Below are 20,003 nucleotides of genomic sequence, written 5' to 3' on the forward strand. Positions count from 1 at the left end.
ATATAAAGCCAACTTTGCCCCTGATGATGTCTGTTGAAGCTTGTGTTCTTTGGGTTCCTCCTTTTATGGCTGCCAGAGGCATGGGAGAAAAGAGCCCCAGTTTTGCTAAAAATGGAGAGTGTAACAGGCAACATCCACATAAAAAGCCACACACAGTATTGTTATGAATTAGAAATAAATAACATACACAAAAGGGAGCAGGAAGAAAACATGCCTGTCTCTACCTTGGTGTTAATGGGGAATAAGAAACTCTCCTGCAACTTCCTAAGGACAAGTCATCCTCACACAGTTTGCGGTCTAAATTCAAGCTACCAATGTGGTCTAAAAATCTAAAGTGGAGAATATAATTTAATATTGTCCTAAGTTGTATCCCAGGCAGCTAAAAGAAACAAACTCTCTATGTAGGAACCCATCTTCATTGTCAAATAAGATGTCAAATAAGTCCAAGATATAAAACCTTCAAGGAAAATGTTTTTAAAAAACATAGATAAGGGATCATGGACAAGAGCAAGAAAGGGGGTAGTAGTTTGATATTGTTTATGAATTCAAAAAATAGGTATTGGATTATGTTTGTAAACTGGTTTGTTCCTCTGGGCATATTAGATTATACTGAATTCAGTGGTTTTGCTTTACTTGATTAAATAATGATTAAGGCTTTGACTGGGCCACATCTGCAGGACATTGTCCCTGCCCCCTTGGTGGCACAAGAGAAACCACACCATGAAGAAGGGAGGAGAGAATTTTGATCCTGGAGCCTGGGAAATAAACACAGAGAAGCAGATATATGAGGAAGTAGAGAAGGTTCCATTAGACAAGGCAGAGGTCCCAGGAAGAGAGACAGGGCATTCGCCTGACAGTCTACAGCTGACCTTGTGGAAAGAGCAAACAGCTGAGCCTGGAGACAAACAAGCCCCAGGAAGAGAGGAACCCGGAAAGCCTGAACCCTGGCAGATGTCCACAGCTACCTTGCTCCAACATGCGGCAACAGACTTTGGTGAGGAAAGCACCTTATGCTTTATGGCCTGGTAACTGTAAGCGTCTACCCCAAATAAATACCCTTTATAAAAGTCAACAGATATCTGGTATTTTGCATCAGCACTCCTTTGGTTGAATAATACAGTGGGGGAAGATAATATAGTGAGAACCAGAAAGATTTCAGATACTAGAATTTTTGGTCACAAACTATAAAATAACAATGTTTAATGCATCTAAAGTAATAAAAAAGAAATTTGAAAACATAAAAAAGGAACAATCATTCAAGGTGAAAACTAAACAATTCCTAGAAATGAAAAAGATAATAGTTGAAATAAAAAGGGCAATATATTTATCAACCAGCAGATTAAAAGAAACTGAAGAGGTAATTAGTGAACTGAGTAGGTCTGAGGAAATAATTCAGAATGCAATCCAGAAAGTATTTATAGAGATGGAAAATATGACAGAGAGATTAAGACACATGGGAAATAAAGTAATAAGATCTAATATATTCTAAATGGAGTTCCAAAAGCAAATAATACAGTGGGAAGAGGTAAGAATGAAAGAAATAATGTCAGAAAATTATGCAATTTCAAAATTTTGAAAAGACACCAATGCTCAGATCCAGAATGTCCAACAAATCTTAATAATTAAAAAAATAAAAAATGCATACCTAGTCACATCATAGTAAAACTGCAGTTACATCAAAAAGACTTTCAGGGAAACGGACTTGGCCCAGTGGTTAGGGTGTCCGTCTACCACATGGGAGGTCCGTGGTTCAAACCCCAGGCCTCCTTGACCCGTGTGGAGCTGGCCCATGCGCAGTGCTGATGCGCGCAAGGAGTGCCCTGCCACGCAGGGGTGTCCCCCGTAGGGGAGCCCCATGCGCAAGGAGTGTGCCCGTAAGGAGAGCCGCCCAGCGCAAAAGAAAGTGCAGCCTGCCCAGGAATGGCGCCGCCCACACTTTCCGTGCTGCTGACAACAGAAGCGGACAAAGAAACAAGACGGCAGCAAAATAGACACAGAGAACCAACAACCGGGGGAGGGGGGGGAATTAAATAAATAAATAAAATCTTTTAAAAAAAAGGAAAGAAAAAAGAAAAAAACAGACAGACAACAAGAATAAAACCAGGGAAAACAAAAAACAAAAAAATGAGCAAACAGATGAGGGAGACATGGGGGGGGAATCACTTGGAAAAATAATAAACAAAAGCTCTGAAAAGATTAATCAAGAAAATAAGATACAAACATAAGGAATGAAAAAAGATGTGAATATATCTGCTATTGAGAATAAACAGAATATTCTGAACTTTTTGCCAATAAATTTTAAAACTTAAACTAGATAAGTTTCTAGGAAACAAAAGTAACATATCAAAATTGAGTCCAAAAAAAAAAACCCTATAATAACTGTGTAACAAATTCAAAAATTAAGCCAGCAATTTAAAATCTCCTCACAAAACACAAATCAAGACAATTTTTAATATAAATCCTACCAAATGTTCCAAGAATTGATAATCCTGCACAAACTCTTCAAGTATACAGAAAAAGATAGCTTACAAAAAAATATACATACCTGATTCATCAAATGTTGGTACTTTTTCTACTCTGATCGGTTGTGACCCCTGTCCTCCTTTCTGAACATTTGTGGAATACAACTTTACTTGACTCAGTGTACAAATGCATGGGTGACTACAAGAAACCATATTTGGAAAGTTTCCAAATGCCACTAAGTTCTGCCATTCTAAAAGAGAAAAAAGTTATTTTAATTTCAAACTCACAATAAGGATGTTTATGCACAGTAAACAGATCAGAGGATAATTTTCACAAAATAAAATAACAGTAAAATTTTCATGCTACTTAGATACCCAATGTATGATGCCAAACATACTCATCACTGGAGGTGTTTTATAGACCCCCCTCCCCAATATATACAGGAACTACATTTTGTAAAGAAAAAATGAGAATATCATCCCTCTTTAATTGTAAATATATTTATAAAGCAACTTTATAAGTATATAAAAATTAAAACCTTCATATTATTCTGCTATCCTAAAGGCACCTGGCAAATAGTAGATGTTCTTCATTTTGTATGCTTATTGCACGCTAATAAAAAATGTTGACATAACACACTTTTCAGAACAGTGAAGAATTTGGGGTGGGAGGAAGGTCAGGGCTTCCCACTCAAAATTATCCTGGTCCTATTCTGTTAGGTAGAAATTTATTCCTCTTTCTCTTCACAACCAATAAGTGACTATTATTAGTCATTCACATTCAGCGTTACTGATTTTTTAAAATCAGATAACTAGACCAACATTTGGTGAGTTGTCTCACTACAGGGAATTTTAATTGAAGGAAGAATGTAAGACTATATTAGAAAGCACTTCAGCTGCTGCATCTGGGTTGACTGCACGTTTTAGAGAGCTGAAACAGGAGGAAAATAATACTACACAACCTGCTCTGAGTTATCAGAAAAGTAAATTGTCTCTACTCTCATGTGTTTTCCTTCTCTCTCTCTTTAAATTATGGGTATTCAAAATTGCCCTTGTTGAAAAAACTCAAAACCCTTGTCTAAATATCATATACACATTGTCTTAAGTTTTAGGAGAATCTATGAAACTGTATTAGAGACAGTCAAGTTTTTCCAAGAGTGGAGTTTTAAGCATTTAGGAGTTAAAATTTTACTGCTTAATGATAATCTTTCCGAATCGTTAATTTATATATATGTGGGGGCAGGAATATGTCTTCTGAAATACAGAAAAATAAAATCTTTTTCTTAATGGCTCAGATAATTCATCAGGACATGTTATTGTGAAAGCTGAAGATAATTTGAAGATCATACAGGACGTAAATCAGCATAAGTATTCATCTAAGTCTCAGGCCTGGAATTGCTTTTCTTGAAAAACGTTCTGATATCAACTTACTCTTTCATTTATTTAGCAAATAATTGTTGAAGACCCAGTATGCTTCTTGGTCATTTGCCTTTATTTCTTAGAGGGTGAATGAAGTAAATATAGCAGTATTCTCCTCCATGTTAAAACATAGAGCCTACTACCCAAATTGTGAGGCAAGGGCTAAAGCAAACTCTTCTAAACAGTTTTTCATCCTCCAGAAAGCATCTTTTCTGTACCACTGTCACTGGTGCTCTGACTTGTCATCCCTTTTCAAAATCTTTTGTGATTATCTCACAAAGACAACATGCTACCAATACTTTTTTCACCCACCAATGAAATACTTCAATAGAGGTTGTGCTAAAATGTTTTTTAAAGAGGGATAATTCCACAGCCTAAAAATCATTCTTCAGAAGATGACAATGTTTCCATGACTTGATTCCAGATTGCTTCAAGGTGGTCCTTAATTTTTAAAGCTCTTTATTATGGAAAATTTCATAAATATGCAAATGTAGGAAAAACAGTATAAATACACTTATGTACCCATCATCAACCTTCAACAACTACCAACTCAAGGCCAATCTTGTTTCATCTCTATCAATATCAGTATCCTCCCATCCCCATGTTAATTTGAATCAAATCTCAGACATAACAAATCATACATATTTTCAGTGTGTATTTCTGAGATAAAAGCCTTTTTTTGGCATAACCATATCACTATTATTAGACCTTAAAAATACAAAATAATTCTTTGGAATCATCAAATATGCTCAAATTTCCAGTTGTGATGTTATTTTTTTTCCAGTTTTTGTTTGAATACATCCAAACAAGGTCCACATACTGTGTTTGGTTGAGATGTATTTTAAGTATCTTTTAATATAGAGGATGGCTTTAATTGCCATTATGTTGAAGAAACCAGGCTGTCTCTCTGTAGTCTCCAAGTATGAATTTTTGTGACTGCATTTCCATGATGTTGTTTTCCTCCATCTGAAGTTCTCTGTATTTTCTATAAATTGATAGAGGTAAAGGCTTTATCCAAATTCAGATTTACTTTTTTAGGACAAGACTACTTTTTAAGTAGTAATGAGTTCTTTCATCAGGAACCACAAAATATCTGGTTGTCTCTTTCTTGTGAAAATAGTGGCTGCAGTTATTCAATGCCTAGAATGATTTATTCACTAGGTGGTTACAAAATGTTGATATTCCAATTTTACCACCTTTTCCTTTATTAGACTACTTCTACAAAGAGAAACTTATTTACCCTCATTTAATTGTGTACCCAGAGGTGCAATTCACAAAGGAAAAACAAACTTAATATATCAACTCTCAAAACAATACGTTTATTACATAGCATCCAACAACACTGACAAATTAGTTTGTGTGTTTCTCGTGATTTTGTGGATTTAAACATCATTTGATTTATTTTTTCTACTTTCTTTTTTTTTTCTTTTATTGATTTTGTAAAAATATTACAATAAAAAAAAAATTATGAGGTCCCATTCAACCCCACCACCCCACCCCACCACTCCCCCCCCAGCAACACTCACTCCCTTCATCATGGCACATCCATTGCATTTGGTAAGTACATCTCTGGGCATCTCTGCACCTCATGGTCAATGGTCCACATCATGGCCCATACTCTCCCCCATTCCATCCAGTGGGCCCTGGGAGGATTTACAATGTCCGGTGATTGCCCCTGAAGCACCATCCAGGGCAACTCCAAGTCCCAAAGGCGCCTCCACATCTCATCTCTTCCTGCCATTCCCCATATCCATCAGCCACCATGTCCACTTTTTCCATTCCAATGCCACCTTTTCTCTGTGGGCCTTGGATTGGTTGTGTCTGTTGCACCTCTATGTCAGAAGGAGGCTCAGATTCCACATGGATACTGGATGCAATCCTCCTGCTTTCAGTTGTAGGCACTCTAGGCTCCATGGTGTAGTGGTTGTCCTTCTTCAACTCCATCTTGGTTGAGTGAGGTGAGTCCAATAAATCAGATTGTAGGAGCTGGATTCCGCTGACGCTCAGGGCCTGTAGAAGCTGGAGTCTGTTGACGCTCAGGGCCTGGCTATCCTATTGTCAGTCCAGAGATTCAAATTCCCTAAATATATCTTAAACCCCAACACCAACTACAATTCCAGTAAAGTAGGATGAAAGTCTTATGAAGAGAGATCCCATCTGAGTCCACTTCCATCACGCAGAAACACCAGCTCCAAAGAAGGGCCATCTGACATGGCAGTGAACCCCGTCTGCCATGACCATAGAACCCGTGGGTCTCTTTAGCCCTCAAAGGAACCAACACCTGGGGATTGCATCCACTCCATCTGTCCCCCAGACTCTGCTCAGCTGTGCACAGGGGCAATCCTTCTGACAGCCTCCAGACTCTTTTTTAGAGACTCGTAGCCATATAAACTCATTTCTGCTTTCCATTTCCCCCTTACATTAGGTCATACAGCATTTTAAAGTCATGTTATTATATGTAGACAGGGATATTCTGCTGATCCGCATTGAACCTTTAATTCAAGGTCATTTTCTAGTTCCATCTTCAGCTGGTATTTGGTAGTGATCCCTCGGTGCCAGGGAGGCTCATCCCCGGGTGTCGTGTCCCATGCTGGGGGGAATGCACTGCATCTAAATGCTGAGTTTGGCTTCGAGACTGGCCACATTTGAGTAACATGAAGGCTGTCAGGAGGAAATTCCCAGGCACAGTGTTGCTCTAGGTCTTGTTCTTATTTCAGGCATACAGGCTCACAAGCATAGTCATTAGTATCATGCTCTCCCTGTTGGACCCTCATTCCTTCCTGGTCCTTACCGATGCACCTGGGGGATTGCCGCTGTTCCCCTAGGGACCACAACAGAGCACCTCCGGCCAGGAACTCAGTACCCCCCCAGCTGTAGTTTTTAATTGTTGCCACTATGAGTATATCCAAACATTACCATGCACCCTGGACATATGCCCTGTACAGCTCCCTGTCAGCCATATATCACCTGTCGATAGTATCCTATACCACTATTCCTCCGCTGCCATTGTTGAACCACTCTGTGATCCAAAACTTCCTGAAAATTGAAGCCCAATATAATGTCAGGTTCCCTTACTAGTAAGATGGCATATAGTGATGGGTTTAAAGGTTAGATATAGAATACATGTTGACTTGGAAAAATTCTACATCCTATCTTTTTCTTTTTTTTTTTCTTTTTCTTTTTTTCCCTAATTATTGAACTTCTCTTCACAAGGGCCCTAGTACACAGTAATTCATATATACAATATACAGTATTCCCCCACATCTACCATTAAACCTTTTCCCTTCCACAGAGATATTCTTATAACTTATTCATATCATATTTACTTAAAGTGATGTACAGACTCTGAGACAATAGCTTTCAAACAAGGTGACATCCGTGCTTACATTGTGTTCCATACTTTAGGATATACAGTTTTCTAAATTTTTAGTTATCCTGTGTTTTACACTGTGGTTTACTTTATTAGTCTGTCGTCCCCTATATGTTTATGGTGTAATATTACATGTTTTATATCCATCCTTGTGTACTCTCATGAAACTCCTCCCTTACCCCACATTTACTTTGGTTCCACACATTTAACATCCATTTTCCCATCCCCTTGGTGCCCACAGTGACAGCCAACCTCCATTTCCCGAGGAGCCCCGTCCAGAGATACTTGCAACAGTGATCAAGGCCTAACTTGCTCAACTACCCCAATGCCCTGGGAGCCACCCTTTCTCTCGAGAGATACAGTTCCCTCTATCTGATGGCATTAGTCCTCCCCAGGATGTGGGTCCACCCCCACTCTCATTACTTGGGTCTCTACCCAATGGTACCACCCACTCTGGCAAAATGAGCATTCAGACATTCCCCAGGAACCCGTCTCGCATCCAACCATCCCCGAGCATCCTAAACAGGCAACCCTCTTGATTATATTTTGATACGATTTTTTCAGCATTTTACTCTCGACCAACACCTGACACTCTCCTATGTTCGTATGCTACCCCTCCCTCCCCCCACTTTTGGGCAATATTACCCATCCACCCATCCCCAGCCACCCTCAAACCCGCAAAGCCCCACCCAAAGGCAACCCCTTATCCCCATTTTATCTCTTCTTTGTGTTCATACTTACCGCCAGCTCATCATAAATTCCACCCCTGCAGACGTCGGCTCACATCCTTACTCCAGCCCCCGATTTCCTGTAAGCCTATCGTTCAGTCTCTAGCTCTCTGAGGCAGTTTTCTTATTTCATATCATTGAGTTCATGTAGTATTTGTCCTTCAATGCCTGGGTTGCTTCACTCAACATAAGGTTCTCAAGATTCATCCATGTTATCACATGTGTTTGTAGTGTATTTGCTCTTACAGCCGAGTAGTATTCCATTGTGTGTATATACCACATTTTATTGATCCACTCATCTGTTGATGGGCATTTGGGTTGATTCCAACTTTTGGCAATAGTGAACAATGCTGCTATGAACACTGGTGTACATATATCGGTTTGTGTCCTTGTTTTCAGTTCTGCTGGGTATATACCCAGCAGTGGTATTGCTGGGTCATATGGCAAATCTATGGTTAGTTTTTTGAGAAACCGCCGAACTGTCCTCCAGAATGGTTGGATCCTTCTGCATTCCCACCAGCAGTGGATGAGTGTTCCCCTTTCTTCACATCCTCTCCAGCATTTGTATTCTTCTGTTTTTTTCATAGCTGCCAATCTTTTGGGAGTAAGATGGTATCTCATTGTAGTTTTGATTTGCGTTTCCCTGATAGCTAGAGATTTGGAGCATTTTTTCATGTGCTTTTTAGCCATTTGTATTTCTTCTTTGGAGAAGTGTCTGTTTAAATCTTTTTCCCATTTTTTAAATGGGTTGTTTATCTTTTTATTTTCAAGATATAGGAGTTCTTTATATATGCAAGTTATAAGTTTCTTATCAGATATATGGTTGCCAAATATTTTCTCCCACTGTGTTGGCTCTCTTTTTACTTCCTTGACAAACTCCTTTGAGGTGCAGAAGGATTTAATTTTGAGGAAGTCCCATTTATCTATTAGTTCTTTTGCTGCTCGTGCTTTTGGTGTGATATTCATGAATCCATTTCCTATTACAAGGTCCTGTAGATGTTTCCCTACACTGCTTTCCAAGGTTTTTATGGTCTTGGCTCTTATATTTAGGTCTTTGATCCATCTTGAGTTGATCTTTGTATAAGGTGTGAGATGGTAATCCTCTTTCATTCTTCTACATATGGCTATCCAGTTCTCCAGGCACCATTTGTTGAATAGGCCACTCTCTCCCAGTTGAGAGGGTTTGATGGCTTTATCGAATACTATATGGCTATATATGTGAGGTTCTATATCTGAGCTTTCAATTCGATTCCATTGGTCTGTGTGTCTCTCCTTATGCCAATACCATGCTGTTTTCACTACTGTAGCTTTGTAGTATGTTTTGAAGTCGGGTAGTGTGATTCCTCCAATTTCGTTTTTCTTTTTCAGTATGTCTTTGGCTATTCGGGGTCTCTTTCCTTTCCAAATAAATTTCATAGTTAGTTTTTCTAGTTCCTTAAAGAAGGCTGTGTTGATTTTTATTGGGATTGCATTGAATTCTTGGTTGGAAATTTTTTTCCTTTAGTACTTTGATTATATCATACCACTGCCTTCTTGCCTCCATGGTTTCAGATGAGAAGTCAGTACTTAATCTTATGGAGCTTCCCTTGCATGTGATGGTTTTCTTTTCTCTTGTTGCTTTTAGGATTTTCTCTTTGTCTTGAGCATTGGATAATTTGACAAGTATATGTCTTGGGGTGGGCCTGTTGGGGTTTATGACTAGTGGAGTGCGCTGTGCTTCTTAGATATGTACATCTGTCTCTTTCAGTAGATTTGGGAAGTTTTCAGCCATTATTTCCTGCAACACTCCTCCTTACCCCTTTCCCTTCTCTTCTCCTTCTGGAATGCCTATAATACGTATGTTTGAGCGTTTTGCATTGTCATTCAGGTCCCTAAGTCCTAGCTGGATTTTTTCTATCTTTTTATCGACTCCTTCTACTATCTGTTTGATTTCTGATGTACTGTCTTCCACATCACTAATTCTCTGCTCTGTCTCTTCTAGTCTGCTGATATTTGCTGCAAGTGTATTTTTGATTTCTTGAACTGTGGTGTTCATTCCCATCATATCTGTTATCTTTTTGCGTATGTCTGCAATTTCCCCTCCAAGTGTTGTCTTCATGTTGTTAACCTCTTTCATTACTTCATCAAATTTGTTGGTGATAAATGTTCTGAAATCTTTCATTGCTTGAGCGAAGTTCTGTTCCCCTTCCTGATTTTTAGTTTGTTGACTGGATTCAGCCATGTTTTCCTGATTACTGGTTTGGTTTGTAGGTTTTTGTTGCTGTCTGGTCATCATTTTATCTTGACAGATTTATTCAGTTTCTTAGCTTCTTTGTCTACTCTTAGAGATTAATTAGCTGTTGTTTTTGCCTAAGTGTTATATCTTCTTTTTGTCACTTTGTTCTTCTTATTCTATTTCTTATTGCTGGTTACATTCACTTTAAAGGAAAGTATTAGTGCCGGGGAAAGGTAATTGTGTAAGCAAGGAAAAAGTGTAAGGTAGTATTGGTGATATATGTTAACAAAGCAAGAATATGAGATCTGGGAGGATGGAGGTTAGATTCATGTAAAATTGTGTAGAGTTATAGCAGTAGGTAGAGTACCTTTTATGAGGTAGCTGACTGAATATGGGAGGAATACGGTATGAGCTAAAAAGCTATTGTTTTCGTGAGAGAGGGAAAGAGAAAAGGTAATAGTTTCAAGAGTGGATAACAGACAGTAAACAAAACAAGGGTATTAGGAATTAAGAGTTAGATACTTTGTGGATCAAAGAAAGGGAGATGGGAGGTGGAATATAGGAGAGACAGTAGATGATGGCGGATATCAAGATGTAGGCGAAAGGGGATAGTGTAGGTAGCCTAAATCAGTTCACTTAGAAATGAGGCAGTGGAGGATGAGAGAACCCAGCAAATGTGAGGTGTTCCCTGCAGCACCTATTGTATAATTCAGTTAAAATAAAATAAGTAGAAAATGAGGGACAAGAGGGAGAGCAAAAACAGAAAAAGAAAAAAGGAAAAATGAAAAAAAAAAAGAAAGAAAGAAGAGAAGAAAGAAAAAAGAAAAAGGGGGGGTGGGCAAAGGGTGGGGAACAGGTAGGGGTAAGAAAAAAACAGATATACGCGAACCACAATTGCAACACTAACTGCAAAAAAAAAAAAAACCCTAAATAACTGAATTAAAAAAAAAGACTTCGGGGGATACGCTGGGAGAAAAGACTAGGGGATAATGCAATATTAGCAATCAGGACATTAAAAAAAGTAAAAAATAAGATAAAATGAAAATAAAAACAAAACAAAATGAAATGGTAAAGAAAAAATGCAAACGTTGAAGGCTAGGGCATTCAAGGACCTCAGATGGACCTCAGGGCATGATGGATTCAGGGGTGGAAAATCTGAGATATTGAAGACTCAAGAGGTGTGAGTCTCTGGGGTATGGGCCACCAGAGTTTAGGGGATTCAGACCGGGCAACCTCTGATCTGGTCAACAGGAAGCCTAGGAGCCCCGCAGTGTAACACAGCCCTCGGGGATCCCCACAGCTGGGTGCCAGCCCTATGGGGGAAGTCAGATCCGCAAACTCTATATTATGTCTGAACCCTGCAATTAACTTACTCACTAGGGTTTATTTTTGTGGATATTTCGTCAATTCAGCTTTTGAACTGCTCCCACCCTATGATCCCACAAAACGGCCACCTGGGGGCGCCTCTACACCACAGCCGATTTAATGACACAGCACCAGAGCCCGGCCCTTGGGTTGGGCTCCAGTTGGAAACGCCAAAAACAGATTCCACAACCGGAATTCCCAAGTTTCACAAAATATTCCCCAAATGGCTTCCAGACGTGTCCCCCTCCCTCGCCACACCCTGTAACAACCTCCCAATTACGTCCCTTTATTGCCAACACTCTGATTCCATTGCGGATCGGCAGCCGGGCCTGTGGGGGCGGGGCTCCAGGCAGAAGCACTATTATTTGTGTCCGCAATCAAAAATTCCCCCACTTCACAACAAAACACCGTCTGTCTCCCCAAATCGATCCACACAGGCGTCCCGTCCTGTCAACCCCCCAACAGCCCGCCCAGGAGTCGCGAATTCCCCAACACCTCAGAGCCACCAAAAAGCGCGGCGGCAGTGCGGGTTCCGCGGCTCCACCCACCCCCAAGGAGGGAGCAACCCGTGTGCAGGTCTCACCTCCGGGCAATAGAACCCAAATTGTATATTATAGACCAATCCTCTCTGTTACCTTCCCACCAAATCGATGTCCAGACACTTCCTGCCCTGCAAAAATCCCGAAAAAGCCTGGTCCCAGAGAATCTCCAGCGGCGCCCAGCTGCCTCTTCCCAGGAGAGACGGCAAGGCAAGCTCACTCAGCCACCATCTTGCCGGAAGTCTCTTGATTTATTTTAATACATCATTTTTATTAAGGTTCAACTGTCCCATTTTTGGTCAGTAGGAATCTCTTCAAGTTGATTCCTGAATCCTTTAGACTCTTAGTAATCTTTTTTTTTTTAAGATTTATTTATTTTATTTATTTCTCTCCCCTTTGCCCAACCCCACCACCCCGGTTGTCTGTTCTCTGTGTCCACTTGCTGCATCCTCTTCTCTGTCCACTTCTGTTGTTGGCAGCAGCAGGGGAATCCGTTGTTTCCCTCCGCTGTGTCGCGTCAACTCTCGGCGGGCCGCCATTCCTGGGCAGGCTGCACTTTCTTTCACGCTGGGTGGCTCTCCTCACGAGGCGCACTTCCTGCGTGTGGGGCTCCCCTATGCTGGGGACACCCCTGGGTGGCACGGCACTCCTTGCACGCATCAGCACTGCGCATGGGCCAGCTCCACACGGGTCAATGAGGTCCAGGGCTTGAACCACGGACCTCCCATGTGGCAGAAAGAGTCCCTAACCACAGGGCCAAGTCCACCGCCTCCTAGTAATCTTTGATAGTGTCCTTACTAGATGCTTTGATAAGTCCTTAATTTTTATCTTCTGTAGAATTTTAGGTATCAGCAACTTTAAACATACACATTTGATATTAATATTAATACAAGATTGAAAGCTGCACAGAAATTGCAGAATACATTATCACCTTTAACATTCTGGAATCTAAAAAATATCCAGGGCCACATTGACTTAATTAAACAAATATAATATATAACACATAGCAACAGAAACCACAACCATTTGTTGAATGAATGATGGAACTCATTAATTAATTCTAAAAGACAGAAAGATAATAAAAAGTATTACCTACCATTCATAATCTTTCTTTAAGGTGACATCTAAAATAAGTCACATATAAAAGACGAGTCTTGGGGCTGCGGCGGCGTACGGAGCCGGGCGGGGCCGGTGCAGGCCGCGGCGGCGAGAGGCGGACGCCGGAGCTGGGCCGGGCCGCTATAGCGAGAGGAGCCAGGCGGAGCCGGGTCAGGCCGCGGCGGCGTACGGAGCCGGGCGGGGCCGGTCCAGGCCGCGGCGGCAGGAGGTGGACGCGGGAGCCGGCTGGGCCGCTGTAGCGAGCGGAGCCGGGCGGAGCCAGGCCAGGCCGCGGCGGCGTAAGGATCCGGGCAGAGCCGGTCCAGGCCTCCGCAGCGGGCAGGGGCGGGCGGAGCCGGGCCTGCGGAGGGGTTTATGTTTTTTTTTTGTTTTTTTGTTTTTTTGTTTTTGGAGCATCTGCAGTACTGGGGAGTTCGTGGGCCCTGGGCGGCCTATTGGGGGTTTGTGGGAAGGGAGGTGCTTGCAGACCCATTTGGGCAGACAGACGGGGGGTTTTAGGGCAAAGCGGGGGGAAGTTGTTGTTTTAGATAGTGTTGCAATTGTGACACGTGTATACCTGTATCTCCCTTCCCCCTATCCGTTCCCCACCGTTTGCCCATCCTCTTTTTCTTTCTTCCTTTCTTCTTGTCTTTCTTTTTTTCTTTATTATAATTAGTTTTTTTTTCGGTTTTCTCTTTCCCTCTTGTCCCTCATCTTCCACTTATTTTATTTTAATTCAAGTATACAATAGGTGCTACAGGGAACACCTCACATTTGCTGGGTTTTCCCATCCTCCACTGCCTCATTTCTGTGTGAACTGATTTAGGCTACCTACACTATCCCCCTTCCCCTGCATCTTGATATCCACTATCATCTACTGTCTCTCCTATATTCCACCCCCCACCTCCCGTTCTTTGATCCACAAAGTGTCTAACTCTTAATTTCTAATACCTTTGTCTGTTTTCTGTCTGTTATCCACTCTTGAAACTCCTACCTTTCTTTTCTTTTTCCCTCTCTCATGAAAACAATAGCTTTGTAGTTCATACCATATTCCTCCCATATTCAGTCATCTACTTCATAAAAGGTACTCTACCTACAGCTATAACTCTATACAATCTACATGAATCTAACCTCCATCCTCCCAGATCTCATATTCTTGCTTTGTTAACATACATCACCAATACTACTTTACACTTTTCCCTTGCTTACACAATTGCCTTTCCCCAATAATCAGGAAACCAATAATCAGGAAAACATGGCTGAATCCAATCAACAAACCAATAATCACGAAGGGGAGCAAAAGCTGGCACAAGCAATGAAAGATCTCAGAACATTTATCACCGACAAATTTGATGCAGTAATGAAATAGGTTAACAACATGAAGACATCACTTGGAGGGGAAATTGCAGACATACGCAAACACATAACAGATATGATGGGAATGAACACCACAGTTCAAGAAATCAAAAATACACTTGCAGCAAATATCAGCAGACTAGAAGAGACAGAGCAGAGAATTAGTGATGTGGAAGACAGTACATCAGAAATCAAACAGATAGTAGAAGGGGTCAATAAGAAGATAGAAAAAATCCAGCTAGGATTTAGGGACCTGAATGACAATGCAAAACGCTCAAACATACGTATTATAGGCATTCCAGAAGGTGAAGAGAAGGGAAAGGGGTCAGAAGGAGTGTTGCAGGAAATAATGGCTGAAAACTTCCCAAATCTACTGAAAGAGACAGATGTACATATCCAAGAGGCACAGCGCACTCCACAAGTCATAAACCCCAACAGGCCCACCCCAAGACATATACTTGTCAAATTATCCAATGCTCAAGACAAAGAGAAAATCCTAAAAGCAGCAAGAGAAAAGAAAACCATCACATACAAGGGAAGCTCAATTAGATTAAGTGCTGATTTCTCTTCTGAAACCATGGAGGCAAGAAGACAGTGGTATGATATAGTCAAGGTACTAAAGGAAAAAAATTTCCAACCAAGAATACTCTATCCAGCTAAACTAGCATTCAAACATGATGGAGAGTTCAAAATATTCGCAGACAAACAGAAACTGAAAGAGTATACCAACAAGAAACCTCCCCTTCAAGAAATTCTAAAGGGAGTTCTGCAGGAAGAAAGGAAAAAACAGGAAAGGCAAAGTTGGAGGAGAGTATAAGACCAACAACAACAACAAAAAAGACAAAAAAAAAATATACAAACAAAATATGACAAACACAAATCCAATCAAAATATGGCTAACACAAATAATTCCTTGATACTAATAACACTGAATGTCAACGGATTAAACTCACCTATCAAAAGATTCAGACTGGGACATTGGATAAGGAAATATGACCCATCCATATGCTGTCTACAAGAGACACATCTTAGACCCAGAGACGCATGGAGATTGAAAGTGAATGGCTGGAAAACAATCATACAAGCTAACAATAACCAAAAAAAGGCAGGAGTAGCTATATTAATATCAGACAAAATAGACTTTAAATGTGAAACAATTGTGAGAGACAAAGAAGGATACTACATTTTAGTCAAAGGGAAAATCTGTCAAGAAGATCGAACAATCATAAATATCTATGCCCCTAACAAGGGTGCCTCTAAATACGTCAGGCAAACGCTGGAAAAACTAAGTGAAAGAATAGATACATCTACAATTATAGTGGGGGATTTTAATACACCACTATCAACTCTGGACAGAACATCTCAAAAGAGAATCACCAAAGAAACAAAACATCTGAATAGTATATTAGAGGAGCTCGATCTAATAGACATATATAGATCGCTACACCCAAACACAGCAGGATATACATTTTTCTCAAGCGCACATGGATCATTCTCCAAGATAGATCATATGCTAGGCCACAAAGAAAGGCTGAATGAATTCAGAAAGATTGAAATCATACAAAACATTATCTCTGACCACAGTGGAGTCAAGCTGGAGATTTGCAAGGGACAGAAGCCCAGATTTCACACCACGATTTGGAAATTAAACAGCACACTCTTAGAAAAACAGTGGGTCAAAGAGGAAATCTCAAAAGAAATCAATGACTACCTTGAAACAAATGATAATGATAACACAACATACCAAAATTTATGGGATGCAGCAAAAGCAGTACTGAGAGGGAAATTTATAGCCATAAATTCATATATCAAAAAAGAAGAAAGAGCAAAAATTGAAGAACTAACTGCACATTTGAAGGAATTAGAAAAACAACAAAGTAACCCAACAGGAAGAAGAAGGAAGGAAATAACAAAGATAAGAGCAGAACTAAATGAAATAGAAAATAAGAAAGCACTTGTACAGATAAACAAGACCAAGAGCTGGTTTTTTGAGAAGATTAACAAAATTGACAAACCTTTAGCAACACTAACAAAGAAAAAAGAGAGAAGATGCAAATACACAAAATAAGAAATGAGAAAGGCAATATCACCACTGACCCCACAGAAATAAAGACTATCATAAGAGGATATTTTGAAAAACTATATTCCAACAAAAATGACAATCTAGAGGAAATGGACAAATTCCTAGAAACACATAAGCAGCCCATATTGACAAAAGAAGAAATTGATGATCTTAACAAACCAATCACAAGCAGAGAGATAGAATCAGTTATTAAAAATCTCCCAACTAAGAAGAGCCCAGGGCCAGATGGCTTCACAGGTGAATTCTACAAAACATTCCGGAAAGAACTGACACCAATCCTGCTGAAACTATTCCAAAACATCGAAACAGAAAGAACATTACCCAACTCCTTCTATGATGCCAACATTACCCTAGTACCAAAGCCAAAAAAAGACATCACAAGAAAGGAAAATTACAGACCAATTTCTCTGATGAACCTAGACGCAAAAATACTTAACAAAATACTTGCTAATCGTATTCAACAACACATTAAACGTATTATACACCACGACCAAGTGGGATTCATCCCAGGTATGCAAGGATGGTTCAACATAAGAAAATCAATCAACGTAATACACCATATAAACAGATTGAAGGAAAAAAATCACATGATTATATCTATTGATGCAGAAAAAGCATTTGACAAAATACAGCACCCTTTCTTGATAAAAACACTCCAAAAGATTGGAATACAAGGGAATTTTTTGAACATGATAAGGAGTATATATGAAAAACCTAAAGCCAATATTGTTTACAATGGAGAAATCCTAGACTCCTTCCCTCTAAACTCAGGAACAAGACAAGGATGCCCACTGTCTCCGCTCCTATTTAACATTGTCTTAGAAGTACTTGCTCGAGCACTGAGGCAAGAACCAGAAATAAAAGGCATTCAAATTGGAAAGGAAGAAGTCAAAATTTCATTATTTGCAGATGACATGATCCTATACATAGAAAACCCTGAGAGATCTACAACGAAGATTCTAGAACTCATAAATGAGTTTAGTAAAGTCGCAGGTTATAAGATCAATGCACAAAAATCAGTAGCATTTCTGTACACCAATAATGAGCAAGATCAGGAGGAAATCAAGAAACAAATACCATTCACAATAGTAAATAAAAAAATCAAATACTTAGGAATAAATTTAACTAAAGAGGTAAAGAACTTATACACCGAGAACTATACAAGATTGTTCAAGGAAATCAAAGAAGACCTAAATAAATGGAAGACTATTCCTTGTTCATGGATAGGAAGACTGAACATTATTAAGATGTCTATCCTACCAAAACTGATCTACACATTCAATGCAATCCCAATAAAAATCAACGCAGCCTTCTTTAAGGAACTAGAAAAACTAACTATGAAATTTATTTGGAAAGGAAAGAGACCCCGAATAGCCAAAGACATACTGAAAAAGAAAAACGAAATTGGAGGAATCACACTACCTGACTTCAAAACATACTATAAAGCTACGGTGGTGAAAACACCATGGTATTGGCATAAGGAGAGACACATAGACCAATGGAATCGAATTGAAAGCTCTGATAGAGAACCTCACATATACAACCACATAATATTCGATAAAGCCACCAAACCCTCTCAACTGGGAAAGAGTGGCCTATTCAACAAATGGTGTCTGGAGAACTGGATAGCCATATGTAGAAGAATGAAAGAGGATTACCATCTCACACCTTATACAAAGATCAACTCAAGATGGATCAAAGACCTAAATATAAGAGCCAAGACCATAAAAACCTTAGAAAGCAGTGTAGGGAAACATCTACAGGACCTTGTAATAGGAAATGGATTTATGAATATCTCACCAAAAGCACGAGCAGCAAAAGAACTAATAGATAAATGGGACTTCCTCAAAATTAAATCCTTCTGCACCTCAAAGGAGTTTGTCAAGAAAGTAAAAAGGGAGCCCACACAGTGGGAGAAAATATTTGGCAATCATATATCTGATAAGAAACTTATAACTTGCATATATAAAGAACTCCTATATCTTGAAAATAAAAAGATAAACAACCCATTTAAAAAATGGGAAAAAGACTTAAACAGACACTTCTCCGAAGAAGAAATACAAATGGCAAGAAAGCACATGAAAAAATGTTCCAAATCTCTAGCTATCAGGGAAATGCAAATCAAAACTACAATGAGATACCATCTTACACCCATAAGATTGGCAGCTATGAAAAAAACAGAAGAATACAAGTGCTGGAGAGGATGTGAAGGAAGGGGAACACTCATCCACTGCTGGTGGGAATGCAGAAGGATCCAACCATTCTGGAGGACAGTATGGCGGTTTCTCAAAAAACTAGCCATAGATTTGCCATATGACCCAGCAATACCACTGCTGGTTATATACCCAGCAGAACTGAAAACAAGGACACAAACCGATATATGTACACCAATGTTCATAGCAGCATTGTTCACTATTGCCAAAAGTTGGAATCAACCCAAATGCCCATCAACAGATGAGTGGATCAATAAAATGTGGTATATACACACAATGGAATACTACTCGGCTGTAAGAACAAACACACTACAAACACATGTGATAACATGGATGAATCTTGAGAACCTTATGTTGAGTGAAGCAACCCAGACATTGAAGGACAAATACTACATGACCTCAATGATATGAAATAAACAAGCTGCCCTAGATAGCAAGAGACTGAACGATAGGCTTACAGGAAATCGGAGGGTGGAGGAAGGATATGAGCCGATGTCTGCAGGGGTGGAATTTAAGACGAGATGGTGCTAAGATGGAGTTGAAGAAGGACAACCACCACACCATGGAGCCTAGAGTGATTACAACTGAAAATGGGAGGATTGCATCCAGCATCCATGTGGAATCTGAGCCTCCTCTTGACATAGAGGTGCAATGGACACAACCAATCCAATGTCCACATAGAAGAGGTGGCATTGGATTCGGAAAAGTGGACATGGTGGACAATGGGTATGGGGAAAGGCAGGAAGAGATGAGAGGTGGAGGCGTCTTTGGGACATGGAACTGCCCTGGATGGTGATTCAGAGGTAATCACCGGACATTGTAAATCCTCACAGGGCCCACTGGATGGAATGGAGGAGAGTATGGGCCATGATGTGAACCATTGTCTATGAGGTGCAGAGGTGCCCAAAGATGTACTTACCAAATCCAATGGATGTGTCATGATGATGGAAACGAGTGTTGTTGGGGGGGGAGGGGGGGTGGGGGGGTGGGGTTGAATGGGACCTCACATATATATTTTTAATGTAATATTATTACAAAGTCAATTTAAAAAATAAATAAATAAATAAAAGACGAGTCTTTAGCTGGGCACTCACTGTTCTACCAGCTCGAACAAGCACTTCTTATGCTTGTGTAATAAGGGCTATTTCCTTTCCA

At 40.1% G+C, this 20,003-nt stretch overlaps 1 protein-coding gene across 2 annotated transcripts in view; it reads right to left on the minus strand.

Moving 5' to 3' along the window:
• Window positions 1-20,003, minus strand: part of SLC30A9 (solute carrier family 30 member 9) — a 104,092-nt gene that overhangs the window by 78,361 nt on the left and 5,728 nt on the right. For both annotated transcript variants that reach the window (XM_004448737.5, XM_012529834.3), the window contains exon 2: window positions 2,546-2,713. In XM_004448737.5, coding sequence (XP_004448794.1) covers window positions 2,546-2,713 — 168 coding nt within the window. The remainder of the gene's footprint in view (window positions 1-2,545; window positions 2,714-20,003) is intronic.

The sequence above is a fragment of the Dasypus novemcinctus genome, chromosome 1 (genome assembly GCF_030445035.2).
Source record: "Dasypus novemcinctus isolate mDasNov1 chromosome 1, mDasNov1.1.hap2, whole genome shotgun sequence".
Classification (NCBI taxonomy): domain Eukaryota; kingdom Metazoa; phylum Chordata; class Mammalia; order Cingulata; family Dasypodidae; genus Dasypus; species Dasypus novemcinctus.